Source organism: Talpa occidentalis, unplaced genomic scaffold, assembly GCF_014898055.3.
Source record: "Talpa occidentalis isolate TD23 unplaced genomic scaffold, MPIMG_talOcc4v2.1 talOcc4.7, whole genome shotgun sequence".
NCBI classification, from domain to species: Eukaryota; Metazoa; Chordata; class Mammalia; order Eulipotyphla; family Talpidae; genus Talpa; species Talpa occidentalis.
The window spans coordinates 39,197,193-39,217,994 of record NW_023605083.1 but is presented as its reverse complement, the minus strand read 5'-3'; the positions used below and the strand labels follow the sequence as shown (position 1 = coordinate 39,217,994).

The following is a 20,802-nucleotide window of genomic DNA, read 5'->3' as shown; positions in this document are numbered from 1 at the left end:
TGTATCTCTGCCTAAACTTCTAGCCAGCCGGCTGCCTGCTTGAAATCCTGTCTCAGAAATTGGACTGTTTCTGGAAAAAGGGTTGAGAAGCCTCTAGATGTCTTGGCCTCTGCAAGAACCTCCCAAAGTGGAATGCAGGGAGCTGGGGTGGAGGGCGCACGGGCTAAGCGGATGGGGCAGCCCGGAGCCAGCCAGGCAGTTTTATTGAAATATTTTTAAATAACTTGCACGTGTTAGTCTCATGTGTCAGCAACGCTGTGTCTGGTTCAGTGATCCCCATGGGAGAACAAGCCCAGGGGCTGGAGAGGAAATGCCCTGTCCCTTGAGTCCACGCTGAGGTCCCCCGTGTGGGGAGCAGAGCCAGGCAGCCCATCCAGGGCTGGCACTGTCCAACGCGTGTGCTCTGTCCTCAGGGCGTCCTGAAGGCCCAAGTAGGAGACCTGAGGCCACAGGCCCCACTGCTACGAGCGCGCCCCAGGCAGCTGCAGGCTGGGTGTGGGTGGCTTGGCATGGTGTCCTCGGTGGCAGAGGAGACTGCCCGCCTCACAGTTCAGGTTGCGGTAGCGGGCAACAGCTGGCGTGGGGCGGGGGCACATGGACAGGAAGCCAAAGCTGAAGGGGCCGAGGCAGCAGCCTGGACAGGGCAGCCCCTCGTCGGACTCGCGGGGAGCTGCAGGGGGCGGCGAGGGTTCTGTCCGCTCCAGGGCTGCTGCCCGGGGCAGACTATGCTGGGCCCGGTTCCAGGGCTCCCCAACCCAGCCTTGTGGGGAGTTTACCACCACAGCCGGGGGGTTGTTGTTAAGGGGCGGTCCCGGCCTCGGGGACCAGGGCTGAGAGGCTGAGGAGCAAGTGCTGATGAAGTTGTCTGTGGCCACCGCCAGGGGCAGCTGGGGAGCGGGTCCTGGGGGTTCTGACTCGGGGCTGCTGCCCTCACACTCCATTCTCTCTTCAGCAGAAGGGCCCACAGCAGGAGGGCCAGGCCCCGGCAGTGCTGTCTCCATTCTTCGGGGGAGCTCGGGGGATGCCGGTAGCGAGCGGCAGCGGCGGGCGGGTGTCCCGGGCTGGACAAAGGTCTCCGGCGTGGTCACCAAGGGCATCGGGGCAGAGGGCAGCGGCGATGGCACAAGGGGCACGGGGGCGACTGGCTTGCTGGGCGTGTCCAGGAGCTTGATCTTGCCGCCCCTGAGGTCTTCCCGCAGCGAGAAGGGGTTGACTCGAGTCAGGCTGTCCCCCCAGTTGGGGGGCGATTCTGGTGACGGGGGCAGGAAGAGGTCGGACCGGCTTCGGGAGAGCCGGGGGTCTGGCCGGGGAAGCGTGGCGGAGGCGCCCTCGGCGCCCTCTCGCGGAGCAGCCCCTGCAGGGAGAGAAGCGCGGGCACTGACCGGAGCTGGCAGGGCCTCGGCACAGGGTGCTCTGGCGAGGGATGGATGTCACCTCCGGCCCCCTTTTCTTTCTCCTCCCCCTCCCCTCCCCTCCAGGCTCTGGATTAGAAAATTACCTCCTCTGAGATGTCCTCTGGCCTCCCCGACTACTAAATACATAATCCCCTGGATTGGGAGGAGGAGACAGGCCAAGGCCTTGGTGGGGAGGGGCTCACTCACCCTGCCTGTGTGCCGGGGGAGCGCTGGTGACGGGGGCTGGCTCAGGCAGCTGCTCCAGGATCCACTCCAGGTGCTGGGCGATGTCCGTGAAGGGGGCACGAGTGCTAGGTTCCATCTGAGGGGTAAAGACGGGGTCCAAAAGAGGGCCCGTGAGCTCGCCCCGACCACCTGGAAGCCAGCTGGCGGGTGGGCGGAGGGCAGCAGGAGGGGGACGCGCTTACGCTGCAGCAGTGGATGGCCAGGAGCAGGAAAGGCAGCGGGCAGTCGTCCCCCACCAGGGTCCGGAAAGCCGACACATCCAGGCCAAAGTCCTGCGGGGACAGGGGAGAGGGGCGTCCACGTCAGCCTTCCTGGGGCTCTCCTCCTGCCCAGCCGGGCCCGCAACCACCTTTCACGCCCAGGGAGCTCACTTCGGTGCGGGGCAGGTAGTCCGGATCCGCAGGGACGCGCGCGATGAGCTCGCAGAGGACAATCCCAAAAGCAAAGACATCAGCCTGGGGGTAGGAGATAGCGTCAGGGCACTGGTGCTCCCTTCACCGACATCACCCAACACCCAGAGTGGTCCTGGAGCAGCTGCCTGAGCCAGCCCCCTCGGCAGCGCTCCCCCGGCACACAGGCAGGGTGAGTGAGCACGACCTCTCCACGAAGGCCTTGGCCTGTCTCCTCCTCAGAATCCAGGGGATTATGTGGGGGAGACAACGCTTATTAGCTGAGGAGGCTGGGGGTGAGGGGGGGCGTTGGAGGACATCTCAAAGGAAGTGACAGTTATCACGTCAGGATTTTGTTAGAATATGCCAGAATTTGGGGAGCAGTCTTGATGGTTTTCATGTGTTGGAGGGGTACTGTGAAAGACAAGGGGGATCTTGGGGGCTTCTGAGTATCTCACAGAGTTGTTGAGGAACTGGGGATGAGGCCTCGTAAGAGTATCTCGGGGGGTGTCTGGAAGGCCTTGGGGATCTGAAAGGCTGATGTCTTACCTTCTCATCATATAGCTCACCCCGCAACACCTCTGGGGCCATCCAGTAAGGGGACCCCACCACAGCCAACGGCTCCTTCCTCGCCCCTTCCCTGTCAGGGTGGGGGCAGAGTGGTCAGAAGCCTCTATTCAGACATCCTCTCCAAGCAGAAAGGGGCGAGGTGCGCCTCCCCCCACCCCCCACCTCCTGGGGGCCTCACGTAGGTAGGGGCCTTATGGGAAGTTTGGGGACAGGGTGTTTACCTATACACAGGGATCTTCTCAGCCAGCCCGAAGTCACCCACAACAGCTGTGAAGCCTCGGTCTTCCCGTCGGATCAGACAGTTCTGATACACAGACAGCATCCCACACACCCGTGACCTTCGGCTCTCTGACCTCCCGATATAAACCCCGAACCCCTGTCATTCCAGAACAACCGAACCCTCTCTGGTCTCCCAGTTCCCCATGCACCTCAGTCTTGCACCATCCTCCATCACTCCACTCACTCCCCTCGGAACACTCCCCCTCACCTGGGTACCCCATTTTCCTGTGCCCTGCTACTCCATCATCTGCACAAACTCAGTGCCCACATGCCAACATCCATAGGCTAGGTACAGCCTAAAATCTCAACTCCCCTTTCATGCCTCCACCCACTGGTCCAGCCTACCTTGGATGTGAGGTCTCGGTGGAACACACCTTTGGCATGCAGGTACCGCAGACCCCGGGCAATGTCCAGAGCCAGGTGGAGCCTTACTGTCCAGGACAGGGGTTCAGGGGAGCTGAGCAACTGTTCCAGGGTTCCCCCATTCATATACTGGGGCACAGGGGGAGGAGGAGGGAAACGAATGAAGGTTCCCGTCAGCACTCTAAAACTCCCGTTTATAGCCAGGGGACACGAGAATCAGAAGGGTGAGTCCGTGCTGTAGGGTCCCCCATTCATGTCCCAGGGCTGCCTGTCCCACACAAGTGGGGCTACTGAAATGTAAATGATCATGTTTACATAAAACTAAATCTGTCATTTGTCAGCCACACGGCCGTGTCTCCAGGGCTCCGGGGCCACACGTGGCGAGTGGCTGCGGTTTTGGAAGCGCAGATAATACAGAACATTTTCATCACTGCAGAAAGTTCTAGTGGAGAGCACCGTTCTGGGGGACTAGGGGTAGGGCCCCGGGGTCTTTCATTTGTGGTCCGCCCAAAGGGACGCTCAGGGACGCCTCCAGGTGCTGCTACCTGTCATTACTCCTCTGTAGAGGCACCTGGTGGCTGCCTCCCCCTCCCTTGGGGTGGTAAAGGGGGGTTCCCTCTCCGGGGCCCAGCCTCACCTCTGTAAGAGCGTGCAGCTGCCCCTGGTGCACACAGACCCCCATGAACCTGGAGAAGGAGGGGGACGGTGGAGCAGGCTGCAAAAGCCCCCGCCCCTCCACATCTTCACTTTTCCCGCGGGATCCCTCCCCTCCCCGGCATCCTGAAGGCCGCTCACCTTAGGATGTTGGGGTGCCGGAGCCGGTTCATCAGCTGCACCTCCCGCAGCGTGTTCCCCCGGTTGCTGGGGAGCCTGTTCATTTTCAGCACCATGACTTGCCCTGACTGTCGGTGCCGAACCTGGGGGCGGCAAGCGGAGCGGTTCCCGGGTCCGAGCCCCCCAGTTCCCGGCTCGCGCCCGAGGCTTGGTCCCGCCCCCCCGCCCTGCGGGCCGGTCCTACCTTGTAGACCTCGGAGAAGAAGCCGGCCCCGATCTTCTCCGCGCAGTGGAAATCGTCCACCCGCGCCAGGCTGGACACGGCGCTGCGGAGGGCCCGGTAGGAGGAGGGGCGGCCCCGGCCCGGGCCTCCGCCCGCGCCCCCCGGCCCGGGGCCCCCTCCCCCGGCGCCTCCCCGGGCCCGGGCCCAGGGCCCCGCAGCGGGGGCCGCTCCCCGGCCATGGCCGGGCCCCCAGCCCGGGCCTGCTTCACATGGCAGGGTCCCCGGGGCCCGGGCAGGCCGCGCTCGCCATGGGCACCGGCCCGGCCGGATCCCGGCGCCGGGGCGGCCGCTCCCGCCTAGAGAACGGTGGTCCGGGGGAGCCGGCGGGCCCGCCCCCGCCTCCCGGCTCGCGGGGCCCGGGGGACGCCGCTCCGCTCCGCGCTGCGCGAGGCCGCGGGCTGGGCCTGGCCTGGGCCGGGCGGCGGCGGTGGCGCTCCCGGGCGCCGGCGGGCGGGCGGGCTTCCGCGGCGGGGGGGCGGGCGGGCGGCGGCGGCTGCTCCGCTTCGCCGCCGGGGCTCGGGCGCCGCGGCCTGCGGGGGGCGGGGCTGCGCGCGCCGCCGCTTAACCCCTTCCCGCCCGGCCCGGGGCGGCGGCCACGCCCCCGCAGGTGAGCGCCCGGGTCGGCGCCGGCGGCCGCCGCGCCCTAGGCCCGCGGGGTCGGGGCGGCGCGGCGCGGGGCGCGCATGGCCGAGCGGAGGGGCTGAGGGGCGCGGGAGCCGAGGGGGCGCGCGCGCGGCTCCTGCGGCTTCCCGTTCCCGGGGCGTCCGTCCTCCCGGTCCGCGCGGGGCGCTCGGCGGGGACCTGGGGGGGAAGGGGCGCGAGTCCTGGGTTCCGAGGACCCGAGGGCGGAAAAGGGGAGCCCTCGGGGCGCGGAGCCCCGGAAGCAGCCCACGCCTGCCCGATCCCCGGGGTCGACCCCGGCACCCCGAACCCCGGACTCCCTGGCGCTTTCCACCCGCGGGCAGTTGTGATGCCCCAGGGCGGAGCTGAGCCCTCCTGGGCCAGCCCGGGGGTGACCCCAACTTCACCTCACGCCATGCAGCCTCCCTCGGGTACGGTTCAGAGTCCAGCGCCGCCGCCCGGGGACCACCCGGCCTGGACCTGTGTTGTGTCCAAACGACCTCGCGGCACCGTCTCCGCCGGCGCGGAAGCCCCTTTCTCCGCGCGATCCCCGCCCGTCATGGAGACCCCTGTTCACTCAGACACCCCCTTCGGGGACCCCTCTTCTTCGGCGAGACACCCCCGCCCCCGTGGGACCTCCCCCCAGTGTGATACCCCCACCCTCGGTGTGCCCAGCCCCTCAGTGCGAGGCTGTCCTCTGGGCGCTCCCCCGCGCGGGGACCCCTCCTCTTGGAGTGACTTCACCAGCCATTGTGACCCCCTCCTCTCAAAGTGACTCCTCCCCGCAGTGTGGCCCTCGTCAGGGTGAACCCCCCAACCCCCGACGGGTTCGGCTCTCTGCTGTCAGGAGAACCTCTGCCCCCTCAGCCCGGAGGAGGCGCCGCAGCTGTCCTCTTTTTATTTATTTAAGATTCATTTATTTATGCATACAAGAACTGGGGTACAGGCCAGAAGTGTGGGGGCAGGGTGAGAAGATTCACTAGAGACAAAGCGGGGAGCAGAACAGGCAGACCGACTGAAATACACTGCTGAGGGGAGCAGCGGGTGAGACAGGAGAGGTCTGCCGCGCCATGGGGGTTTCTCCCTGGCGGGGGAATCGAACTCGTACTGCAGAGCCTTCGGTCTGCTTTATAGGCAGCGTCTTAACCCCTTGCGCCACCAGGGAGGCGCCGCAGCTGTCCTCTTTAAGTCGGCGGGTCCCGAGTGCGCATGTGCGATCTCAGGACCTGTGCCTCGCCATACCCGACGCTTCCGGTTCTCGCTAGCTCCACCCCCTCCGCCGGTCGAAATAGCCAATCGTCGCGGGGCACGAGGGACGGCCCCCGGCACCGGGGACCGCGGGGGCGAGCGGCTGTGGCTCGGTCAGCGCGGCGCCACCTAGCGGCGCCACCTAGCGGCGCCATGGAGGCGGCTGCGAGGCAGGCTGCGGACTCAGCCAAACCCTGCGCGGAACTTCAGAGGGCGAGGCTGAGTTCTTGAAAAAAAATTCTCAAGCGCTGCGTTTCTGTTTGTGTGGGCAGCAAAAAGAAAGTTAATATAAGGGCCTCCCTGGTGGCGCAGGGGGTTGGACACCCCTGTGGAGCAATCAGCAGCCTCTACGGCACGAGTTCGATCCCCTGCCGACCAGAGAGCAACCCACATGGCGCAGCAGACCTCTCCTGTCTCGCCCGCTGCTCCCCTCAGCAGTGTGTTTCAGTCAGTCTGCTGTTCTGCTCCCCACTCTGTCTCTGATAAACCTCTCACCCGCCCACATCTCCGGCCTGTACCCCAGCTCTTGTGTGCATAAATAAATTAATCTTAAAAAAAAATAATATACGCATCGTCTGCAGCCGTGACTGCCTCTTCACCGTCCTGTCCCATCTTTGTGAGAGTTTGAGCCAAGAAGTGCTGTTCATTTGTCAAGGCGCTGAGAAAAGAATAAAGGCTGTTCTAAATTGTAAACGTTGTATGAGGTTGAGAGAAGGCCAGATGCCGCCCAGAGCACCCTGCACGAGAAGGTTCCGCACTTGTTGGGAGAAAAACCCAAGACACTGACAAGTCTTCCCAGAGCCGGGGGAGACAGGCGGCTTCGAGGACCCGGGCCTGGGCCCTGGGCATCCTATGCACTCTTCCAGGGGGAATTGGGTTCCAGCAAAACATGTTCATCACATTAAGTTAGTGTTAACATCTGCAACTCCATGTGGATGTGTGTTCTATAGTTGTATAAGATCTATAAACACTTGGAATTTGTTTCATTTCTTTAAATAATATAGTTGATAACCAGCACCTATCGGAACCTTCATGCAAGTTTGAGAATTACTGTAGTTGGTAATATTAATTCCAAGCCAAGGAGCAGGTTCCTGTTTTAGAAAGATTTAGGAAGAGACTGATTTAGGAAGGAGGCTCTGACAGTGCTCCAGTCTGGAGAGAGGATGAGGAACTGAATAAGGAGAGGGATAACAGGGAAGGAGTGGAGGAAATGTTCAACTAGCATGGAAAAACTTGCTGGTTGATGAGTATCCAAAGTGAGTCTTGTGTGGAGAAAGAGCATCAGCCAGAGTAATTTTTAAATTTCTAGTTTAGATCACTGAGTAACATCACCTGAGATAAAGGAGCTAGGAGGAGGATAGAGATAATCACCATCAGCTGAAGGGTGAGGGTAAAGGAAGCTAAGAAAGCAGATGTGGTCATCCAGGTAGGGTGTGTAAAGGGAGAAATAAGCTGACAATGCGATCCTGGGGACACCAACATTAAAGAATGCATGGCAGAGAAGTTCATGAAGGAGACTGAGAAGAAACGAACTAAAGGAAGAGAATCTCTTAGAAAGCCTGGTGCCATGGAATCCAAGGAATCGAGAGTCTAAGGAAAGTGTAATAACCAACAATATTAAATAGTGCAGAGGGGTTTGCTAAAATAGGTTTTTTTTTTTAGATTTATTTATTTATGCATACAAGAACTGGGATATAGGCTAGAGGTGCAGGGAGTGAGAGGATTCACCAGAGACAGAGTGGGGAACAGAACAGGCAGATCTTCTGAAATACAATCCTGAGGTGGGGAACAGCGGGCGTGTCTCTGAGCCTTGTGGGTAGCTCCCTGGCCGGCCAGGGGATCAAACTCGTGCTGCAGAGGCTGTGGATAGCTTCATAGTGCTGTGCTTAACCCCTTGCGCCACCAGGGAGGCCCCCTACAATAAGTTTTAAATGTTCCTTGAATTAAGCTATTAGAAGATCTTGTTTTTTAAACTTTTTATGGTGGAAAATGTCAAACATGGAAAAAACAACAAAACAGGAGGAGGATATACAAACCCTTATTTACCTTGAATTGATCAGACCATTTTGTTGGCGACCTGTTGGTCAAAATCACTTATCCCTGCCTCAGTTGTGCTGTTGCCATAAGTGAGTGATGGTCTTTTAGCGATGTTAGTAACCAACGATCATTGTCTAGAATAGGTTTTTTCAAACCTGGAACTATTGATATTTTGGACTAGACAATTCTTTGCTATAGGGGACTATCTTGTGCATTGTAGGATATTTAGCAGCATCCTTGGCCTCTACCCAGTGGATGCCACTGCAACTTCCCCAAATTGTGACAACCGAAAATATCTCTAGACATAGCCAGTTGTCCCCTCAGGGGTGAAACTGTCTCTGATTGACAGAGACACACTGCAGGGGAGGAGGAGGGAGAGGGATCAGAGGGAGGGAGGAGCACAGGGGACTGAGGTGAGGGTGCACGGGTGCACTGGGGAAGGAAACTCTGTGGGGACTACACCTGAGGGGGTGGGGGGAAGCAAATATTGTTTAAAAATGAACAATGATGTAAAAAAAATAAAAATGAGCAATTTGAATAAGAAAAAAACTCTCTGATTGAGATCCACTGTTTTAAGTTCATCAATATAGGAGTTAGAAAATAATATGCTATCATTTCTTTTTTTTAAAGACTTATTTTTATTATGAATACAATAACTGGGGTGCAGGCCAGAGGTGCAGGGGATGAGAGGATTCACCAGAGACAGAGTGGGGAGCAGAACTGGCAGATTTACTGAAATACACTGCTGAGGGGAGCAGCGGGTGAGTCAGGAGAGGTCTGCTGTGCCATGTCGGTTAGTTCCCTGGCTGGGGATTGAACTCATGCCACAGTGGCTGGCAACAGCTTGACAGCTTGATAGCACTGAGACTTGAACCCCTGTGCCACCAGGGAGGCCCCCTGTTGGAATTTTTGAGATTTTTATGGTTAGTTGTTTTTGTTTAAATCTCCATTGTGACATTTATTTTATTCTGTCTTTTTCTGTACCTGTCTCTTCTTTAAAATTGTAAATCACTGAGATCAGGAACTATGTCTTATTTATCTGTTCATCTCCGTGTCAACCAGAAGGTAATTGCCTTGCAGAAATGTTTAATAAAATATTGATCTTGTGGGTTTGAAGGATAGCGTATATGTAAAGGCCAAAGAGACTGTGCTGTTTCCTTTGCTTCTATCCACTCTCTATCTAAGCTCAGAACAGTGCTATCCAGGTAACAGCCTTTTTTTTTTTAAAGATTTATTTATGCATACAAGAACTGGGGTACAGGGCAGAGGTGCAGGGGGTGAGAGGATTCACCAGAGGCAGAGAAGGGAGAGAACAGGCAGACAGACCGAAATACACTGCTGAGGGGAGTAGCGAGTGAGTCAGGAGAGGTCTGCTGTGCCATGTGGGTAGCTCCCTGGCCGGCTGGGGATCGAATTCGAGCCTATTTTTCTGAAAAGTTGTAGTTTAGTAAGTCTCACTTGGGGCTGCAAGTGAGGGAACTTAAAAAATATGGTTGCACTTATAAATGACTCTGAAAGCGTATCAGTTTCTGTTATTTAAACAATTTTATTATTTTTTATCCATATAATACTTGCATTGGCAAATAGAGAACGGAATTAGAATTGGAAATTCTGAATAACCATCCAGTGTTTTACATTTGTGGAATGTAATTTTACATTTTACAAATGTGGAAACTGAGGTTCAAAGATGTTAAGTGATTTGCTCAAGCCCGTACTGTGAGTTCATGCACTGCCAGGTCTCAACCATCCAGCCAGTTTTTAGAGCCCCCTGTGTACAGCAATAAATCATCTGTATTCAGATTTTGGTGTTCTTTTAAAATATTTTTACTTCTTAAGCTACTTTAAAAACTTATTTTTTTTTTTATTTTTGCATAGAAGAACTGGGGTGTAGGCCAGGGGTGCAGGGAGTGAGAGGTTTCACCAAAGACAGAGTGGGGAGCAGAACAGGAGGATCTACTGAAATACACTGCTGAGGGGAGCAGTGGGCAAACAGGCGAGGCCTCCTATACCATATGTGGGTTAGCTCCCTGGCTGGGGATTGAACTCAGGCTGTAGTGGTGACAGCACTGAGACTTCACCCCTATGCCACCAGGGAGGACCCTGACTTCTTGAGCTGCTAAAAACAGAAACATGTATAAATATCTAGCAAACCACTGTTTTTGATAATTTCTACTTTTTGGATGTCACCCCACAGATTTGGCTTATGACTCACCCTCATCATTGACCGCTGCTTGAATTATGATAATGTGAAATAAGAAGCATTTATGAAACCCCCAACCAAAACAAGAACTGAGACTTGACAATAATAACATACACGGACCCACCCCCACCGCCAATTTTTCTCACTGTAAGTCAGGTAATCATCTGACACTGATGTTCATCATGAACTGGCGTTCCCTCTTAGTTTTGTTGCACCCATTTTTTTAAACTTAAAAAAGATGCGTTGTATGTAATCTTTTGGAGTTGATTTTTTCTGTTTCAATTTTGGTGGCCTCTGGATTTGAGGAAGCTTTTTCAAATGTTCCATGATTTTCTTCTTATTCATCCTCCTCGTGGGATTCAAGCTTGCCCAGTTATGATTTCTAATCAAAGGATTTCCCTGGGATCTATGTGAGATTTTTTTGTTTGTCTGACAAATGTTCCGACTGATGTTTAAATTTTGAGGTATAGTTGACATATAACTGTATTAGTTTCAGGTGTACAACATGATGCTTTGATATTTGTAATTACAGACTATTTTACAGCAATTCCTGGTCTCAGTATCAAAGGCAGAACCGTAGAAAGTCGAAGACTGCTGTTTCGGAGACCTCAGAGGGCGTGTGGAAGGGGCAGGCTGTTGTGGTTTCCTTAACTGCATCTTCATCTTGTAGATGGTCGTAACCCCAGTGCAGACATCTCTCTCTACTGCCTCATTGTAGGGTAAGTGAAAAAGTGTCGGGCTTTTCTGCCCTCCCGCCATTAGGATTGATGATGGATCCCTGTGGTCCTGAATGCATGCCTGATGGCGGGCACCTGGAGTAGGGTGTGGGCATATGTAGATGGAATTCTCTTGGACTGAGGACTGGGCTTATAAGGGCGGCGTCACGAGGACACCAGCAGAAGCAGAACCACGAGAAGAACCATGAGAAGAGCAGAGAAGCAGAGAGAACGCGAGAGAAGGCCGGAGAGCCCAGACATAGTGAAGACTTACTGGGGGCTGGGAGGCCCACTGCCTGCCGTGTACCTGGTAAATCCCAATAAAAGCCTGCAAAAGCCACCGAGGGCTCCAGGACGCCTCCTTTACCCTGTCTGCTCGGGTCATAGAGATCCTGCTCCGTGTTCTCCTGCCCCTTACACACATCTACCACTGGCCACCGAGCCTGGGGGCTCCCACCAGGAGTAAGTGGTGGTTGAGTTACTGTTGTGACTACCAGCAGGAAGAAGGGTTAGAGACTGAGCATTTCTATTCGTCCCTTTCCCAGGCTGGAATATCCTTCTGACCTGCAGGTTCTCTGGCCAGGGATCAAACTCAGCCTGTGGCGGTGACAGCACTGAGACAACCCCTACACCACCAGGAAGGCCCTACTCAGAACCACTCTTTACTCAGATGGAAACAATAATATTTAAGAGGCTGTTTGGCCTCTAGGAGTGGGCTGTGGCACCGAGTGTGGCTCTTCACAAACCCTAAATCTAACCTGCTCCCCTAACTTGTATTTGCTCATTCCCTGATTCTAATTGCCATGGTATTTTCTGTGGCATTTGTTCTAGTCTTTATGTCAAACTCTATATCCCAACCTCAAATTTATTTTTTTAAAGATTTCTTTATTTATGCATACAAGAACTGGGGTGTAAGCTAGAGGTGTGGCGGGGTGAGGATTCACCAGAGTGGGGAGCAGAACAGGCAGATCTACTGAAACACACTGCTGAGGGGAGCAGCGGGGGTCAGGAGAGGTCTGCTGTGCCATGTGGGTAGCTCCCTGGCTGGGGATAGCTATAGTGCTGAGACTTAACCCCTTGCACACCAGGGAGGCCCTGTGCATATTTTAAAAGAGTTAATAAATGTCCCCCAGAGCACACTCTCCCTCCAGCGGTCTCCCCCTTACTGTCTGCAATGCCGTAAGTCCATGCCTAACCAACTGGCAAGGAGGAACAGGACCCTTTATGACGGGCTTAGACTAATCCAGACTCATTCTGAGAGCTGGCTCCAAGCTTCCCTGAGGTTTTTGGCTGCTCAGAAAAACAAATTGAAGAATGGAAATGGAAGCTGAGAATAGGTCTGAGGTGTGCAACCGACGCTGTCTGTTACAGAATTCATAATTCCAGGTTGTTATCCTCCACACACTGCTGCTATTCTGGGCCCTCCCTTCAGCTCCCACTCTCTCTCTAGCATATTAACCGTGAGCTGAGAACCCTGCAATGTCAACTGTCCTCGGCAGCGCGGCGAGGAATATGAAATGCATTCCTTGGAGCGCGCACTCTCGTGCAATTCCTAAGAAGTCAGTGACGCACGCGTGTCCGCCCAGGCTCTGCCAGTCTCAGGGCAGAGTGAAGAGCAGAGGCTCTGCCTTCTGTAAAGGTGGGCGGCCCTGGCCCCCTGCTCTGAGAGCTCCGCTTCCAGTTCTGATTTCTGCGCTCTTACAATTTGAATTGTTTCTTAACAAATTTTAACTTGCCCCCTAGTCTTAATCCCAACATCACACTATCTCCTTCCTTTGAAAATCCACTGAACTTACAAGCCATTCGTTGCCCTTCCATGTGTTAGAAACTTAGAGATAATACTAGACAATAGGGAAGAAAATTCAGTGGCTGGGAGCCAGGCGCGGGGGTAAGCTCGTTCCTTCACACACCATCTGACTTTATCCTTAATCGCACCTTGGTGGATTAAGTTATCTTCAGCTGCACGTTATTAAAGTTTAGGGAATTCGGGTTCAGGAGGTTAATCACCTGCTCAGAGAATGGCCACAGGCCATCACCATTCTGGCTCCATAGTCTTTATTGTTACCAAAGGCACCTCACACATTCACGTGACCTCACAAGGGTCGCAGGGGGAGCAGTAGTTATTTGCATGCTATGAATGAGGGTGGTGGGGTTCAGAGACACTAAATGACTTGCCCAGAGCCACATGGGGCTCAGATTTTCTGGCTCCTTCCTAGGGCACAATCTGCCACCATACAGGGCGCCCAGCAGAGCGTGGTGTGTGGGCGGATGATGATCCAGATTACAGTAGATAATCAATCAATAAAGATTATTAATAAAAACAAAGGCACTGCCTAGAGGTGTCTAGGTCCCCATCCCCCCTGTCACCTGTCATTTATCACCTCCCCTCTGGGACTTCTTTTCCATCACCTCAACCAAGACAAAGCAGAACCCACATCTCAGGCAGGTGCTCAAGAAGGAAGGGTCCTCTTTACTGGCAGAGCTCAGTGGGCCCAGCTGTGTTTGCTCTCCCACCTCCTACCTCAGGCCTTCCTCGGAAGCTGTGCCCCTCGGGCTCCTCTGTCGCTGGGGAGCAGCACTGCATTCATCCTGGGGCAGACGGGGGTGTGCCTCTGCTGTCCTCCCCAGCCGTGGCCCTGGCAGCCATCACACCGGTGCCCCCTCCCTTCTCTCCTCCCTCAGCCCCACCTCCCGCCTCTGGCTCTGCCCCCCAGGCCCAGACTCCGGCGTGTGCACGCACAGCAGAGCCTCCTCGGAAGGGAACAGAAGCAACTGCCAGGGTTCCCAGGGCTATGACCAGCACCTTCACTCCGGGGCTGAGCCCTAGGGGCCCTCATTATATCCCGGGGTAAGACTGCTCCCCACAGAACACCCCTGCTTGCTTCTGGGAGGCGGGTTACAGGGATATGGGACTTGGACCACCTAGACCTTGGGGCAAATGGACCCTCGGGCTGTGGGGGCTCGGGGCTGGGGTATCTGTAGTGTTGGATGAAAAAGCCAAAGCGGGGGACTAGTGGCAGCAGAGCCTGCCAGGAAGCTGTGTTTTCCGCTCCATGGTAACAGAGTAACAGCAGAGGGGGAGGGCTGGGAACCCAGGGAGCTGAGAAATGCCTGCTCCACATCCGAGTCCAGTAAAGATCAGGGCTTCAGAGGCCTCTGGGGAGGGTGGGGCAGGGGATTCTGGCAGTGAGGTGAGTCCTGCGCTACAGGTACTCTGGACACTGCCCACTACTTCGGTTCAGCATGGGCCAGACTTACGGGCAGATGACGGGTAAGCTACTTCAAGGCTCTCCTGGCCTAGCCTGGCCCCCGGCCCATCGCACACTTCTGCCTCCCATTCGGCCTCCACGATCTCCCGAGGTTCCCAGAGGAAGCCTGCCTGGCAGGCGTGGGCATGAGCGGCTCGGCTCCAGCATGATCCCCGGGTACACAGGTAGGGACCCAGGTATGAACAGCGGCCCCCACCCCAAAGCATGTCCCAAACGCTAATAGAAGCCTTCCTTATCCCCTGCCCACCCAGGTTTTGTACCCCAGGCACAATTCATCTTTGCCAAGAACTGCAGCCAGGTCTGGGCTGAGGCTCTGAATAATTTTACTCAGTGGCACGGTAGGCAGGGGACTCGACAGCTGCCAAGGAAGGGCAGAGGAGAAGACGACGTGGAGAAAGGCCAAGAGGCAAAGGCAGAGCCAGAGCTGGAGGCGAAGGAGGCAGAGCCGGGGCAGGAGGTGGAGCAAGTGCGAAGGCTGGCGGGGGGTACGGCGGGGTGGGAGAGAGAACCTTACCTTGGTGCGTCCAGGCCCGGGGTGGCCACGGGTAGCATGGCTGTGGGTACCGGGGAGGCGGGCTGGCCAGCCAGCTCCACTGCCCGGGGTGCTTGTGGAGAGCGCAGGGGCGGACTCTGATAGTCCCGTTTTTCTACTACCAACTTCCCTCCACAAGGCTTCCCCCTATTCCATGGATGACAAAGATCCTCAAAAGTTCTTCATGTCAGGTGAGAGAGAGGAGGGGCAAATGGCCAGAGGCAGGGGGGCCCCTCAGGACGTCTGGACTCAGCATCCCATCCCCACAGGCTTCACTGGTTATGTGCCCCGGGCCCGCTTCCTCTTTGGCTCCAGCTTTCCTGTGCTCACCAACCAGGCCCTGCAGGAATTTGGACAGATGCACTCACAGGGCAGTTCCCCAAAGGATCCCAAACATCTCCCCCCACTTCCCAGGAGCTACCCTCCGGACCTGGGCCTTATACCTCACTACGGGGGCTATGTGCCAGGTGAGGAGAGGCCCAGAGAGCGGCTTTGGGACAAAGATTTGTGAGGTGGCGATGGGTGGAGTGGAGGTGGCTTAGAAGTTGGGACGACAGCTCTGGGGGGAACTTCAGATCGCATGGTTCAGCTTTACCTCTGGGCAGAGAGGGAACTGAGGGAGCTCAGAGTGGAGAGTAAGACCCGATTTTAGAAGGCAGCTTGGCGGGTCTAGGCAACTGGCTGACAGGTAAATGGCTTTGTCACGCCGCTGGCCACAAATGAGACTCTCTTCGCCACGCAGGGTATAAGTTCCAGTTTGGCCGCACGTACGGGTATCTCACCCAAGATGCTCTGGGCCTGAGCACCCTGCAGAAGCAGCTCCTGGTGTAGGGACACCCGGACTTCAAGTTCTCTTTTCCCTTTTCATCTTCTCCAGCCATCCACTTGGGCTGGGGGATGAGGGGAGGCACAAAGAGAAAGTGGTTTGGAGGCCAAGCACCTTTTTTATTAATAGGTGTAATAAATAAATAAATAAATACATAAACAGAAGCCTGGGCTCCTCCTCCCTCTTTTGACCACCAGGCACTGGTCACGGCCTATTTACAGCTGGGGGCTTCGGAATCTGGCCCCAATACTGTCACCCATCCTTCTCGCCATCTGGCCTAGGAGACCCTGCAAACGGGCCTCTGGTCACCTCACTCCACAGGGACACGCTTGTCTGTACCCATGGAAATGCTGGCCCCCGTGGGCCAGGGGCGTCCTGGGCAGCCCAGTGCTGCATCCCCGCCCCCCTTTCCTGGGTGGAGGTCTGGATGAGGTCACTGGAACAGTTAAGGGGGAGTAATTAATACTGAGCACAGGGATACGTGGCCCCCAGTTCTCAGTCTGTTCTCTGTAGCCAAGCCCAGGGCTTGCGAAGGGCTCTCAGGCTGAGTCTGTGGGGGTAATGAGGGTCCCTGAGGCCACCAGCATGCACAAGGCCTCAGTTTTGGCTGCTTCCAGGGGTTGAACTTGGAGTTGGGGTCAAGGTCACGTAGGCCAGAGGCACCAGGCCGGTGTCAGGGCCGCGGCTGCAGCGCAGCCAGTCTCCTCCCGCTGGCCCCAGCACCCGGAGGATATCTCCCTTGCGGAAGCTCAGCTGCCCGGGGCCTGTGGCCAGGTGGTGGCAGAGCGCCTTCACCTCGCTGCGGGAACAGAAAGAGGAGGTCAGAGAAAAGCCGCAAAGCTGAACCCAGCCCCGGGCCTCCTTCCCCGGGCTCACCACGGAGGCTTGGAGGGCAGGCCTGGAGAGGGGGGCCCCTGCGGGCTCTCCCTGGGCTCCGGCTCCCGGCGGGCACCCACTGTTTGCGCCACTCGTTGGAACATGGACTTGTCCAGGCTCAGCCAGTCCGAGGGTAGCCTAGGGGAGAGTGGGCAGGGCCCTGGCTGTATGTGCGCTGGCTCAGATCAGGCCCCCCAACTCCCTCCATCTACACCCCCGGCTTGTGCTCACCTGTTGGTGGGTCGGGCCTCCCGTTGAGCCTTCCGGGACCCAAAGAGGTGTCCCCACTTGATGCCCCCAGGTGAAGGCTCTGAGGCGCCTTCTTCATTTTCTGCCGGGGGCGCAGCGGGCCCCTCTCTCTCCCGACTGCGCCTCAGTTCAGCCAGCACAGAGTCGGGGGGGCTCCCCATCCAGAAGGGCCAGCCCCGGTCCCGGCCAAGCGTCTCCTCAGGGGCAGGGCAGGCTTCTGCTCCTTCCACTACTCCCTCTCGGGGAGGTGGCCCCCCACCTCCTCCCCCCTTTTTCTTCTCACTGCTGCTGCCACTGCTGCTACTGCTGCCACCACGGGGGAACCTAGAGCCCTCAGCGGAGCCATCGATGTAGACCTGGGAGCTCTGCATGAGCTGGTACCACCAGCCGGCCTGCCCGCCTCGGGCCCACCTGCCACGTCCTGAGGCCCCAGCTACCTCTGCCACCTCTTCTGTCTCTTCCTCTTCCTCGTCTTCTCCGCCTTCTGGGGCTCCCACACCCTTCACCCGCTCGCCATGGGCTGCCCTGTCCATCTCTCCAGGGCCCTCCTGGCCCCGGGCCCGGGTCAGCTGCAGCGTCGAGTGGGCAGATAGCAGCAGGTCCTGGGACACCCGCAGCAGCTCCTTATGCTGCCGCTGCTGCTGCCCGCTCTGCAGCAGCCGGTGCTGGAACAGCAGGTCGAGGCTGAAGGGCAGCAGGGCCAGGGGCTGGAGCAGCAGCAGCAGCTCCTCGAAGAGACCAGGGCACACGGTGTGTGCTGCACTCAGGAAGCCCCACGGCTGGTAGTGGGTCTGGATAATATCTGGGGGAGAAAGAGACAGGGACTGAGCCGCACAAGAAACAGAGCCTGGCCTGGTTGTGGGTCTTTGAAGAACTTCCTGGGCAGAGCCACGTGGACATCTCACAGTGCGAACGATGCCTCCAGAGGGTGTGCAGTGCACACGTCACCACCTGACATGGCAACCCCGAGTTCAGAGGAAACGGGTTGGGGTACATGGCCACCCTGATTGCCTAAGTGTCCTGCCGACCCCGAGGCTCTAAGTCGAGCAGAAGCTGAGCAGGGACCGGGTAGAAGCCCCAGACTTTGAGGAGAGCGTGTGTGGTTCCCCTCCCCACCTCTGGCATCTGAAGGGACAGCTGTGCCACCCCCTGGTAAGCCTCTGAGGTCCGGCCTCTCCTGAGTTTGCAGACAGAGCAGGATTCTGGGCATTACCTTCATGGTTATAGAGGTGATTAAACCAGAATTCCAGGGACCGGATGCTGTAGGGAGATAGATAGGTGGAGAGAGTTGAGTCTTGTGTGGATATAGCCAGATGATCAGGGACAAGGAGACAGACACAGGGGGCAGACACAAGGCGGAGGGAGAGCGGACACTGTTCTACGGCGGGGAAGCTATCTGGCTAACTGCATATACTCGAGATCTGGGAGGTCAGTGGGGGTGTGGGGAGGGGCTGGTGGACATGTGACTCCCAAACCATCCGCTTCCTCCTGGAATGGTGGCAGCTCACACAGAACCCAAGAAATCATGGTGGCTGCTAAGTGAGAGTAAAGGGCAGCTCAGGGCCAAAGGGCATGACCCGCGGCCACACTGGAGAACGGAGAGTCTACACTGCGACGTGGGTCCTAAGGTGGACTTCAGGTCGAGCTGGATTTGGAGGCAGTGCTGGAATTAAGAGCATCACGTTTATAATATCAGAGAAACTGAGAAACCAGATTAATTTCCAAGTAAGTGAGATCATGGATTTGTAAAAGCAGTGCCGGGGGGAACCAGGGTCGCAAGGGGAGACCAGCGACCTATCGAGAGGCTGCGGCCAGGTGGGGAGAACGTGAGCCTGGGCAGAGCCATCCTTTCTGTTTCAGTCTGGGGAACTGTTTCCTCAGAGGCGCAGGGTCCGGGGGTTCGTGTTCATGGGTCTTGCCGCACCCCACACTCACTTGAGCAGGCCGAGGATGAAGGCGTTGAAGCGCATGGTGTGACTGGTGAGCTCTGGGAACTGGCTGACTTTGTTGTAGAGGCCATGCAGGACCTTGGTGGAGGGACCTGCAGAAGTCAGAGTGGAGGTCACACGCCCCATCTCTGGACGCGGAATTCAACCTGAGGCCCCGAGGCCCCTTCTTGTCCCCTGGCGCTTACCGAGCTGTGTGGAGGCCTCCACCACACTCCACGGCATGTTCTTCCGTTGCCCGATAATGACGTCGAGCACAAAAGCCTTGAGCCCATCCTCCAGCACAGCCCGGACCGCAGGGCACAGGTACTTCAGGACCAGGTGGCCTACATTGGGGCTCACAGAACTGTTGCCCAGTTTTGCCTGCAGATGCAGTGGGGGAGAACAGGGAATCACCGGCAGCCTGGCTGGGGTCCTCCCTGACTCTCTGAGTGCTCAGGGTGCTTCTCTGGGCTCCCACCCCTAGGTTTCCAATTCTGGGTTCTAAACGCAAGAGAGGAGGGGAAGGTGGTCGTGCAGAAGGGTGAGGGTCCGCAGGGGAGAGCTCAGCCCTCCACAGTCACTTGCCTACCTTCACCCCAGGATCCCGGCTGGTGCCAAAATGGGCCACGATGAGGTCCACAGCGGTGTTAACTGCTTTCACCAGTCCTGCAAGCAAGACGTTGATGTGAGCAAGCTCTTGGGCAACTCAGCCGGGATGGAGTCCTCTGTGAGGACGGGGAGGGGCTTCCACACTCTCGCTGTCCCCGCAGCTGGGTCCCATCAAGGCATCCCCGTCTGCCTCGTTCCTGTTTCTGCCCAGTTCTTAAGACCTTCGTGTTTTTATTTTCCCCTCCCAGCCTGAACCCACCTCCAGGATTCCGCTGTCAAGACCCTCAAGGTCCTAATTTCCTTGCTCTCTTCCTCCAGTTCTAGATCCAACTGTGGGTCTTCTCCTCTGGGAAGCCAGGCTAATGGCTACCACTCACACCAGAGCCGGAGAAGAGCATGTCTTTGATGGGTGCCTTGCAGGACCCACTGCCACTCCCTCAAGTCACTGCGTCAAACCTTCACCCCTTTTCTCGAGACCTTGGTCCTTCCCACAGGGAAGAGATCCCTGGTCAGGAATTCCTTCAACTTCCCTCTCACCCAAAGGACAGAGCTGTACATTACATCTACCCTCCGAGCCCCTCCCTCCCCCTCTGGCCTGATTTCCTTCCGGGGAAGGCGGCTGTTCCTTTCTGGCCCGAGGCCCGAGGTCCTTTGCTCCCCCTAAGCGTTGCATCCCGAACGCAGCCTGTGCGAGGGCCTGTAGCCTCCTTTCTCCCTCTTCACAGGCTTCTTCCCTTCATCCCACAATCACGCTCAGGTTTCTTCCCACCATCTCACCGGAGAGGCTCTCAGTGGCCCTTTGTGGGCTGAATAGGGTGGCTTCTTGTCAGCCCTTCCACAGTGATCCACGCCACTAGGCCCGGTCCTCCATCGCCCCCTCACCCCCCGCCCCCGTTACAGTGCGTGGCATTTATTGACAACACGCAGTCTCCTCGCTACACTCAGCTGCCTCGGGCAGGAGCAAGAAGCCTGATTCTTAAGCATCTGACAAGTGACCCCGGCTCACTTGCACACACCCGCAGCATACACACGAGGGGCTGCCTCTGTCCTGTGCTCCCTAATTCCTTCCCAGCACCTGGGCTTTTAAAACAGGGAAATATTCTGGAGGGCTGGGAAACAGACACCAGTGAGAAGAGAACTCCGGGCCCGAGCAGAGGGTAAATTCACCTTTTTTCTGAAGCAGGTCGATGGAAATGGCTTCTGAGCTGCCATCTGGCGACAGACAAAACTCAGCTGGAGGCTTCTCAGTCAAAGAAAAGGGGTCCTGAAAGTCTGGACAGGTCAGCGGTAATGGCTTCACTACTTGGCCTGGAAAGAAGAGAATAATCAGTCCTGAGCAACTCTCCTTCCAAGAGCGGCAGCTCAGGTCCGTGCCTCACGCCTGCGGAGACAG

At 57.0% G+C, this 20,802-nt stretch overlaps 3 protein-coding genes across 7 annotated transcripts in view; 1 reads left to right on the top strand and 2 right to left on the bottom strand.

Annotated features, from left to right (window-relative positions):
• Positions 1–173: 173 nt before the first annotated feature.
• Positions 174–4,477, bottom strand: TESK1 (testis associated actin remodelling kinase 1). Its single transcript, XM_037493475.2, is given in 11 exon segments — positions 174–1,354; positions 1,602–1,716; positions 1,823–1,912; positions 2,012–2,095; positions 2,579–2,669; positions 2,821–2,903; positions 3,224–3,370; positions 3,879–3,927; positions 4,037–4,158; positions 4,260–4,411; positions 4,414–4,477. Coding segments are annotated over 11 exon segments (1,890 nt in total). The 3' UTR covers positions 174–461.
• Positions 4,478–13,737: 9,260 nt separating this feature from the next.
• FAM166B (family with sequence similarity 166 member B) lies at positions 13,738–15,902 on the top strand. 2 transcript variants are annotated; one of them, XM_037495493.2, is made up of 6 exons: positions 13,738–13,968; positions 14,330–14,553; positions 14,641–14,846; positions 15,061–15,112; positions 15,191–15,388; positions 15,664–15,902. In XM_037495493.2, exons 1-6 carry the CDS (start codon positions 13,913–13,915, stop codon positions 15,750–15,752), a joined length of 825 nt encoding a protein of 274 aa, XP_037351390.1. In that variant the 5' UTR covers positions 13,738–13,912; the 3' UTR covers positions 15,753–15,902. The 2 variants fall into 2 exon arrangements, with proteins under 2 accessions (XP_037351390.1, XP_037351389.1); XM_037495492.2 differs by having other exon boundaries at positions 14,641–14,855.
• RUSC2 (RUN and SH3 domain containing 2) overlaps positions 14,915–20,802 on the bottom strand; it is a 65,947-nt gene continuing 60,059 nt past the window's right edge. For all 4 annotated transcript variants that reach the window (XM_054688655.1, XM_037495490.2, XM_037495489.2 and 1 more), the window contains exons 5-12: positions 20,577–20,717; positions 19,390–19,466; positions 19,007–19,181; positions 18,808–18,913; positions 18,086–18,132; positions 16,855–17,674; positions 16,624–16,761; positions 14,915–16,546 (exon numbers count right to left, since the gene is read on the bottom strand). In XM_054688655.1, the coding sequence (XP_054544630.1) occupies positions 16,345–16,546; positions 16,624–16,761; positions 16,855–17,674; positions 18,086–18,132; positions 18,808–18,913; positions 19,007–19,181; positions 19,390–19,466; positions 20,577–20,717 (1,706 nt within the window). In that variant the 3' untranslated portion in view covers positions 14,915–16,344. The remainder of the gene's footprint in view (positions 16,547–16,623; positions 16,762–16,854; positions 17,675–18,085; positions 18,133–18,807; positions 18,914–19,006; positions 19,182–19,389; positions 19,467–20,576; positions 20,718–20,802) is intronic.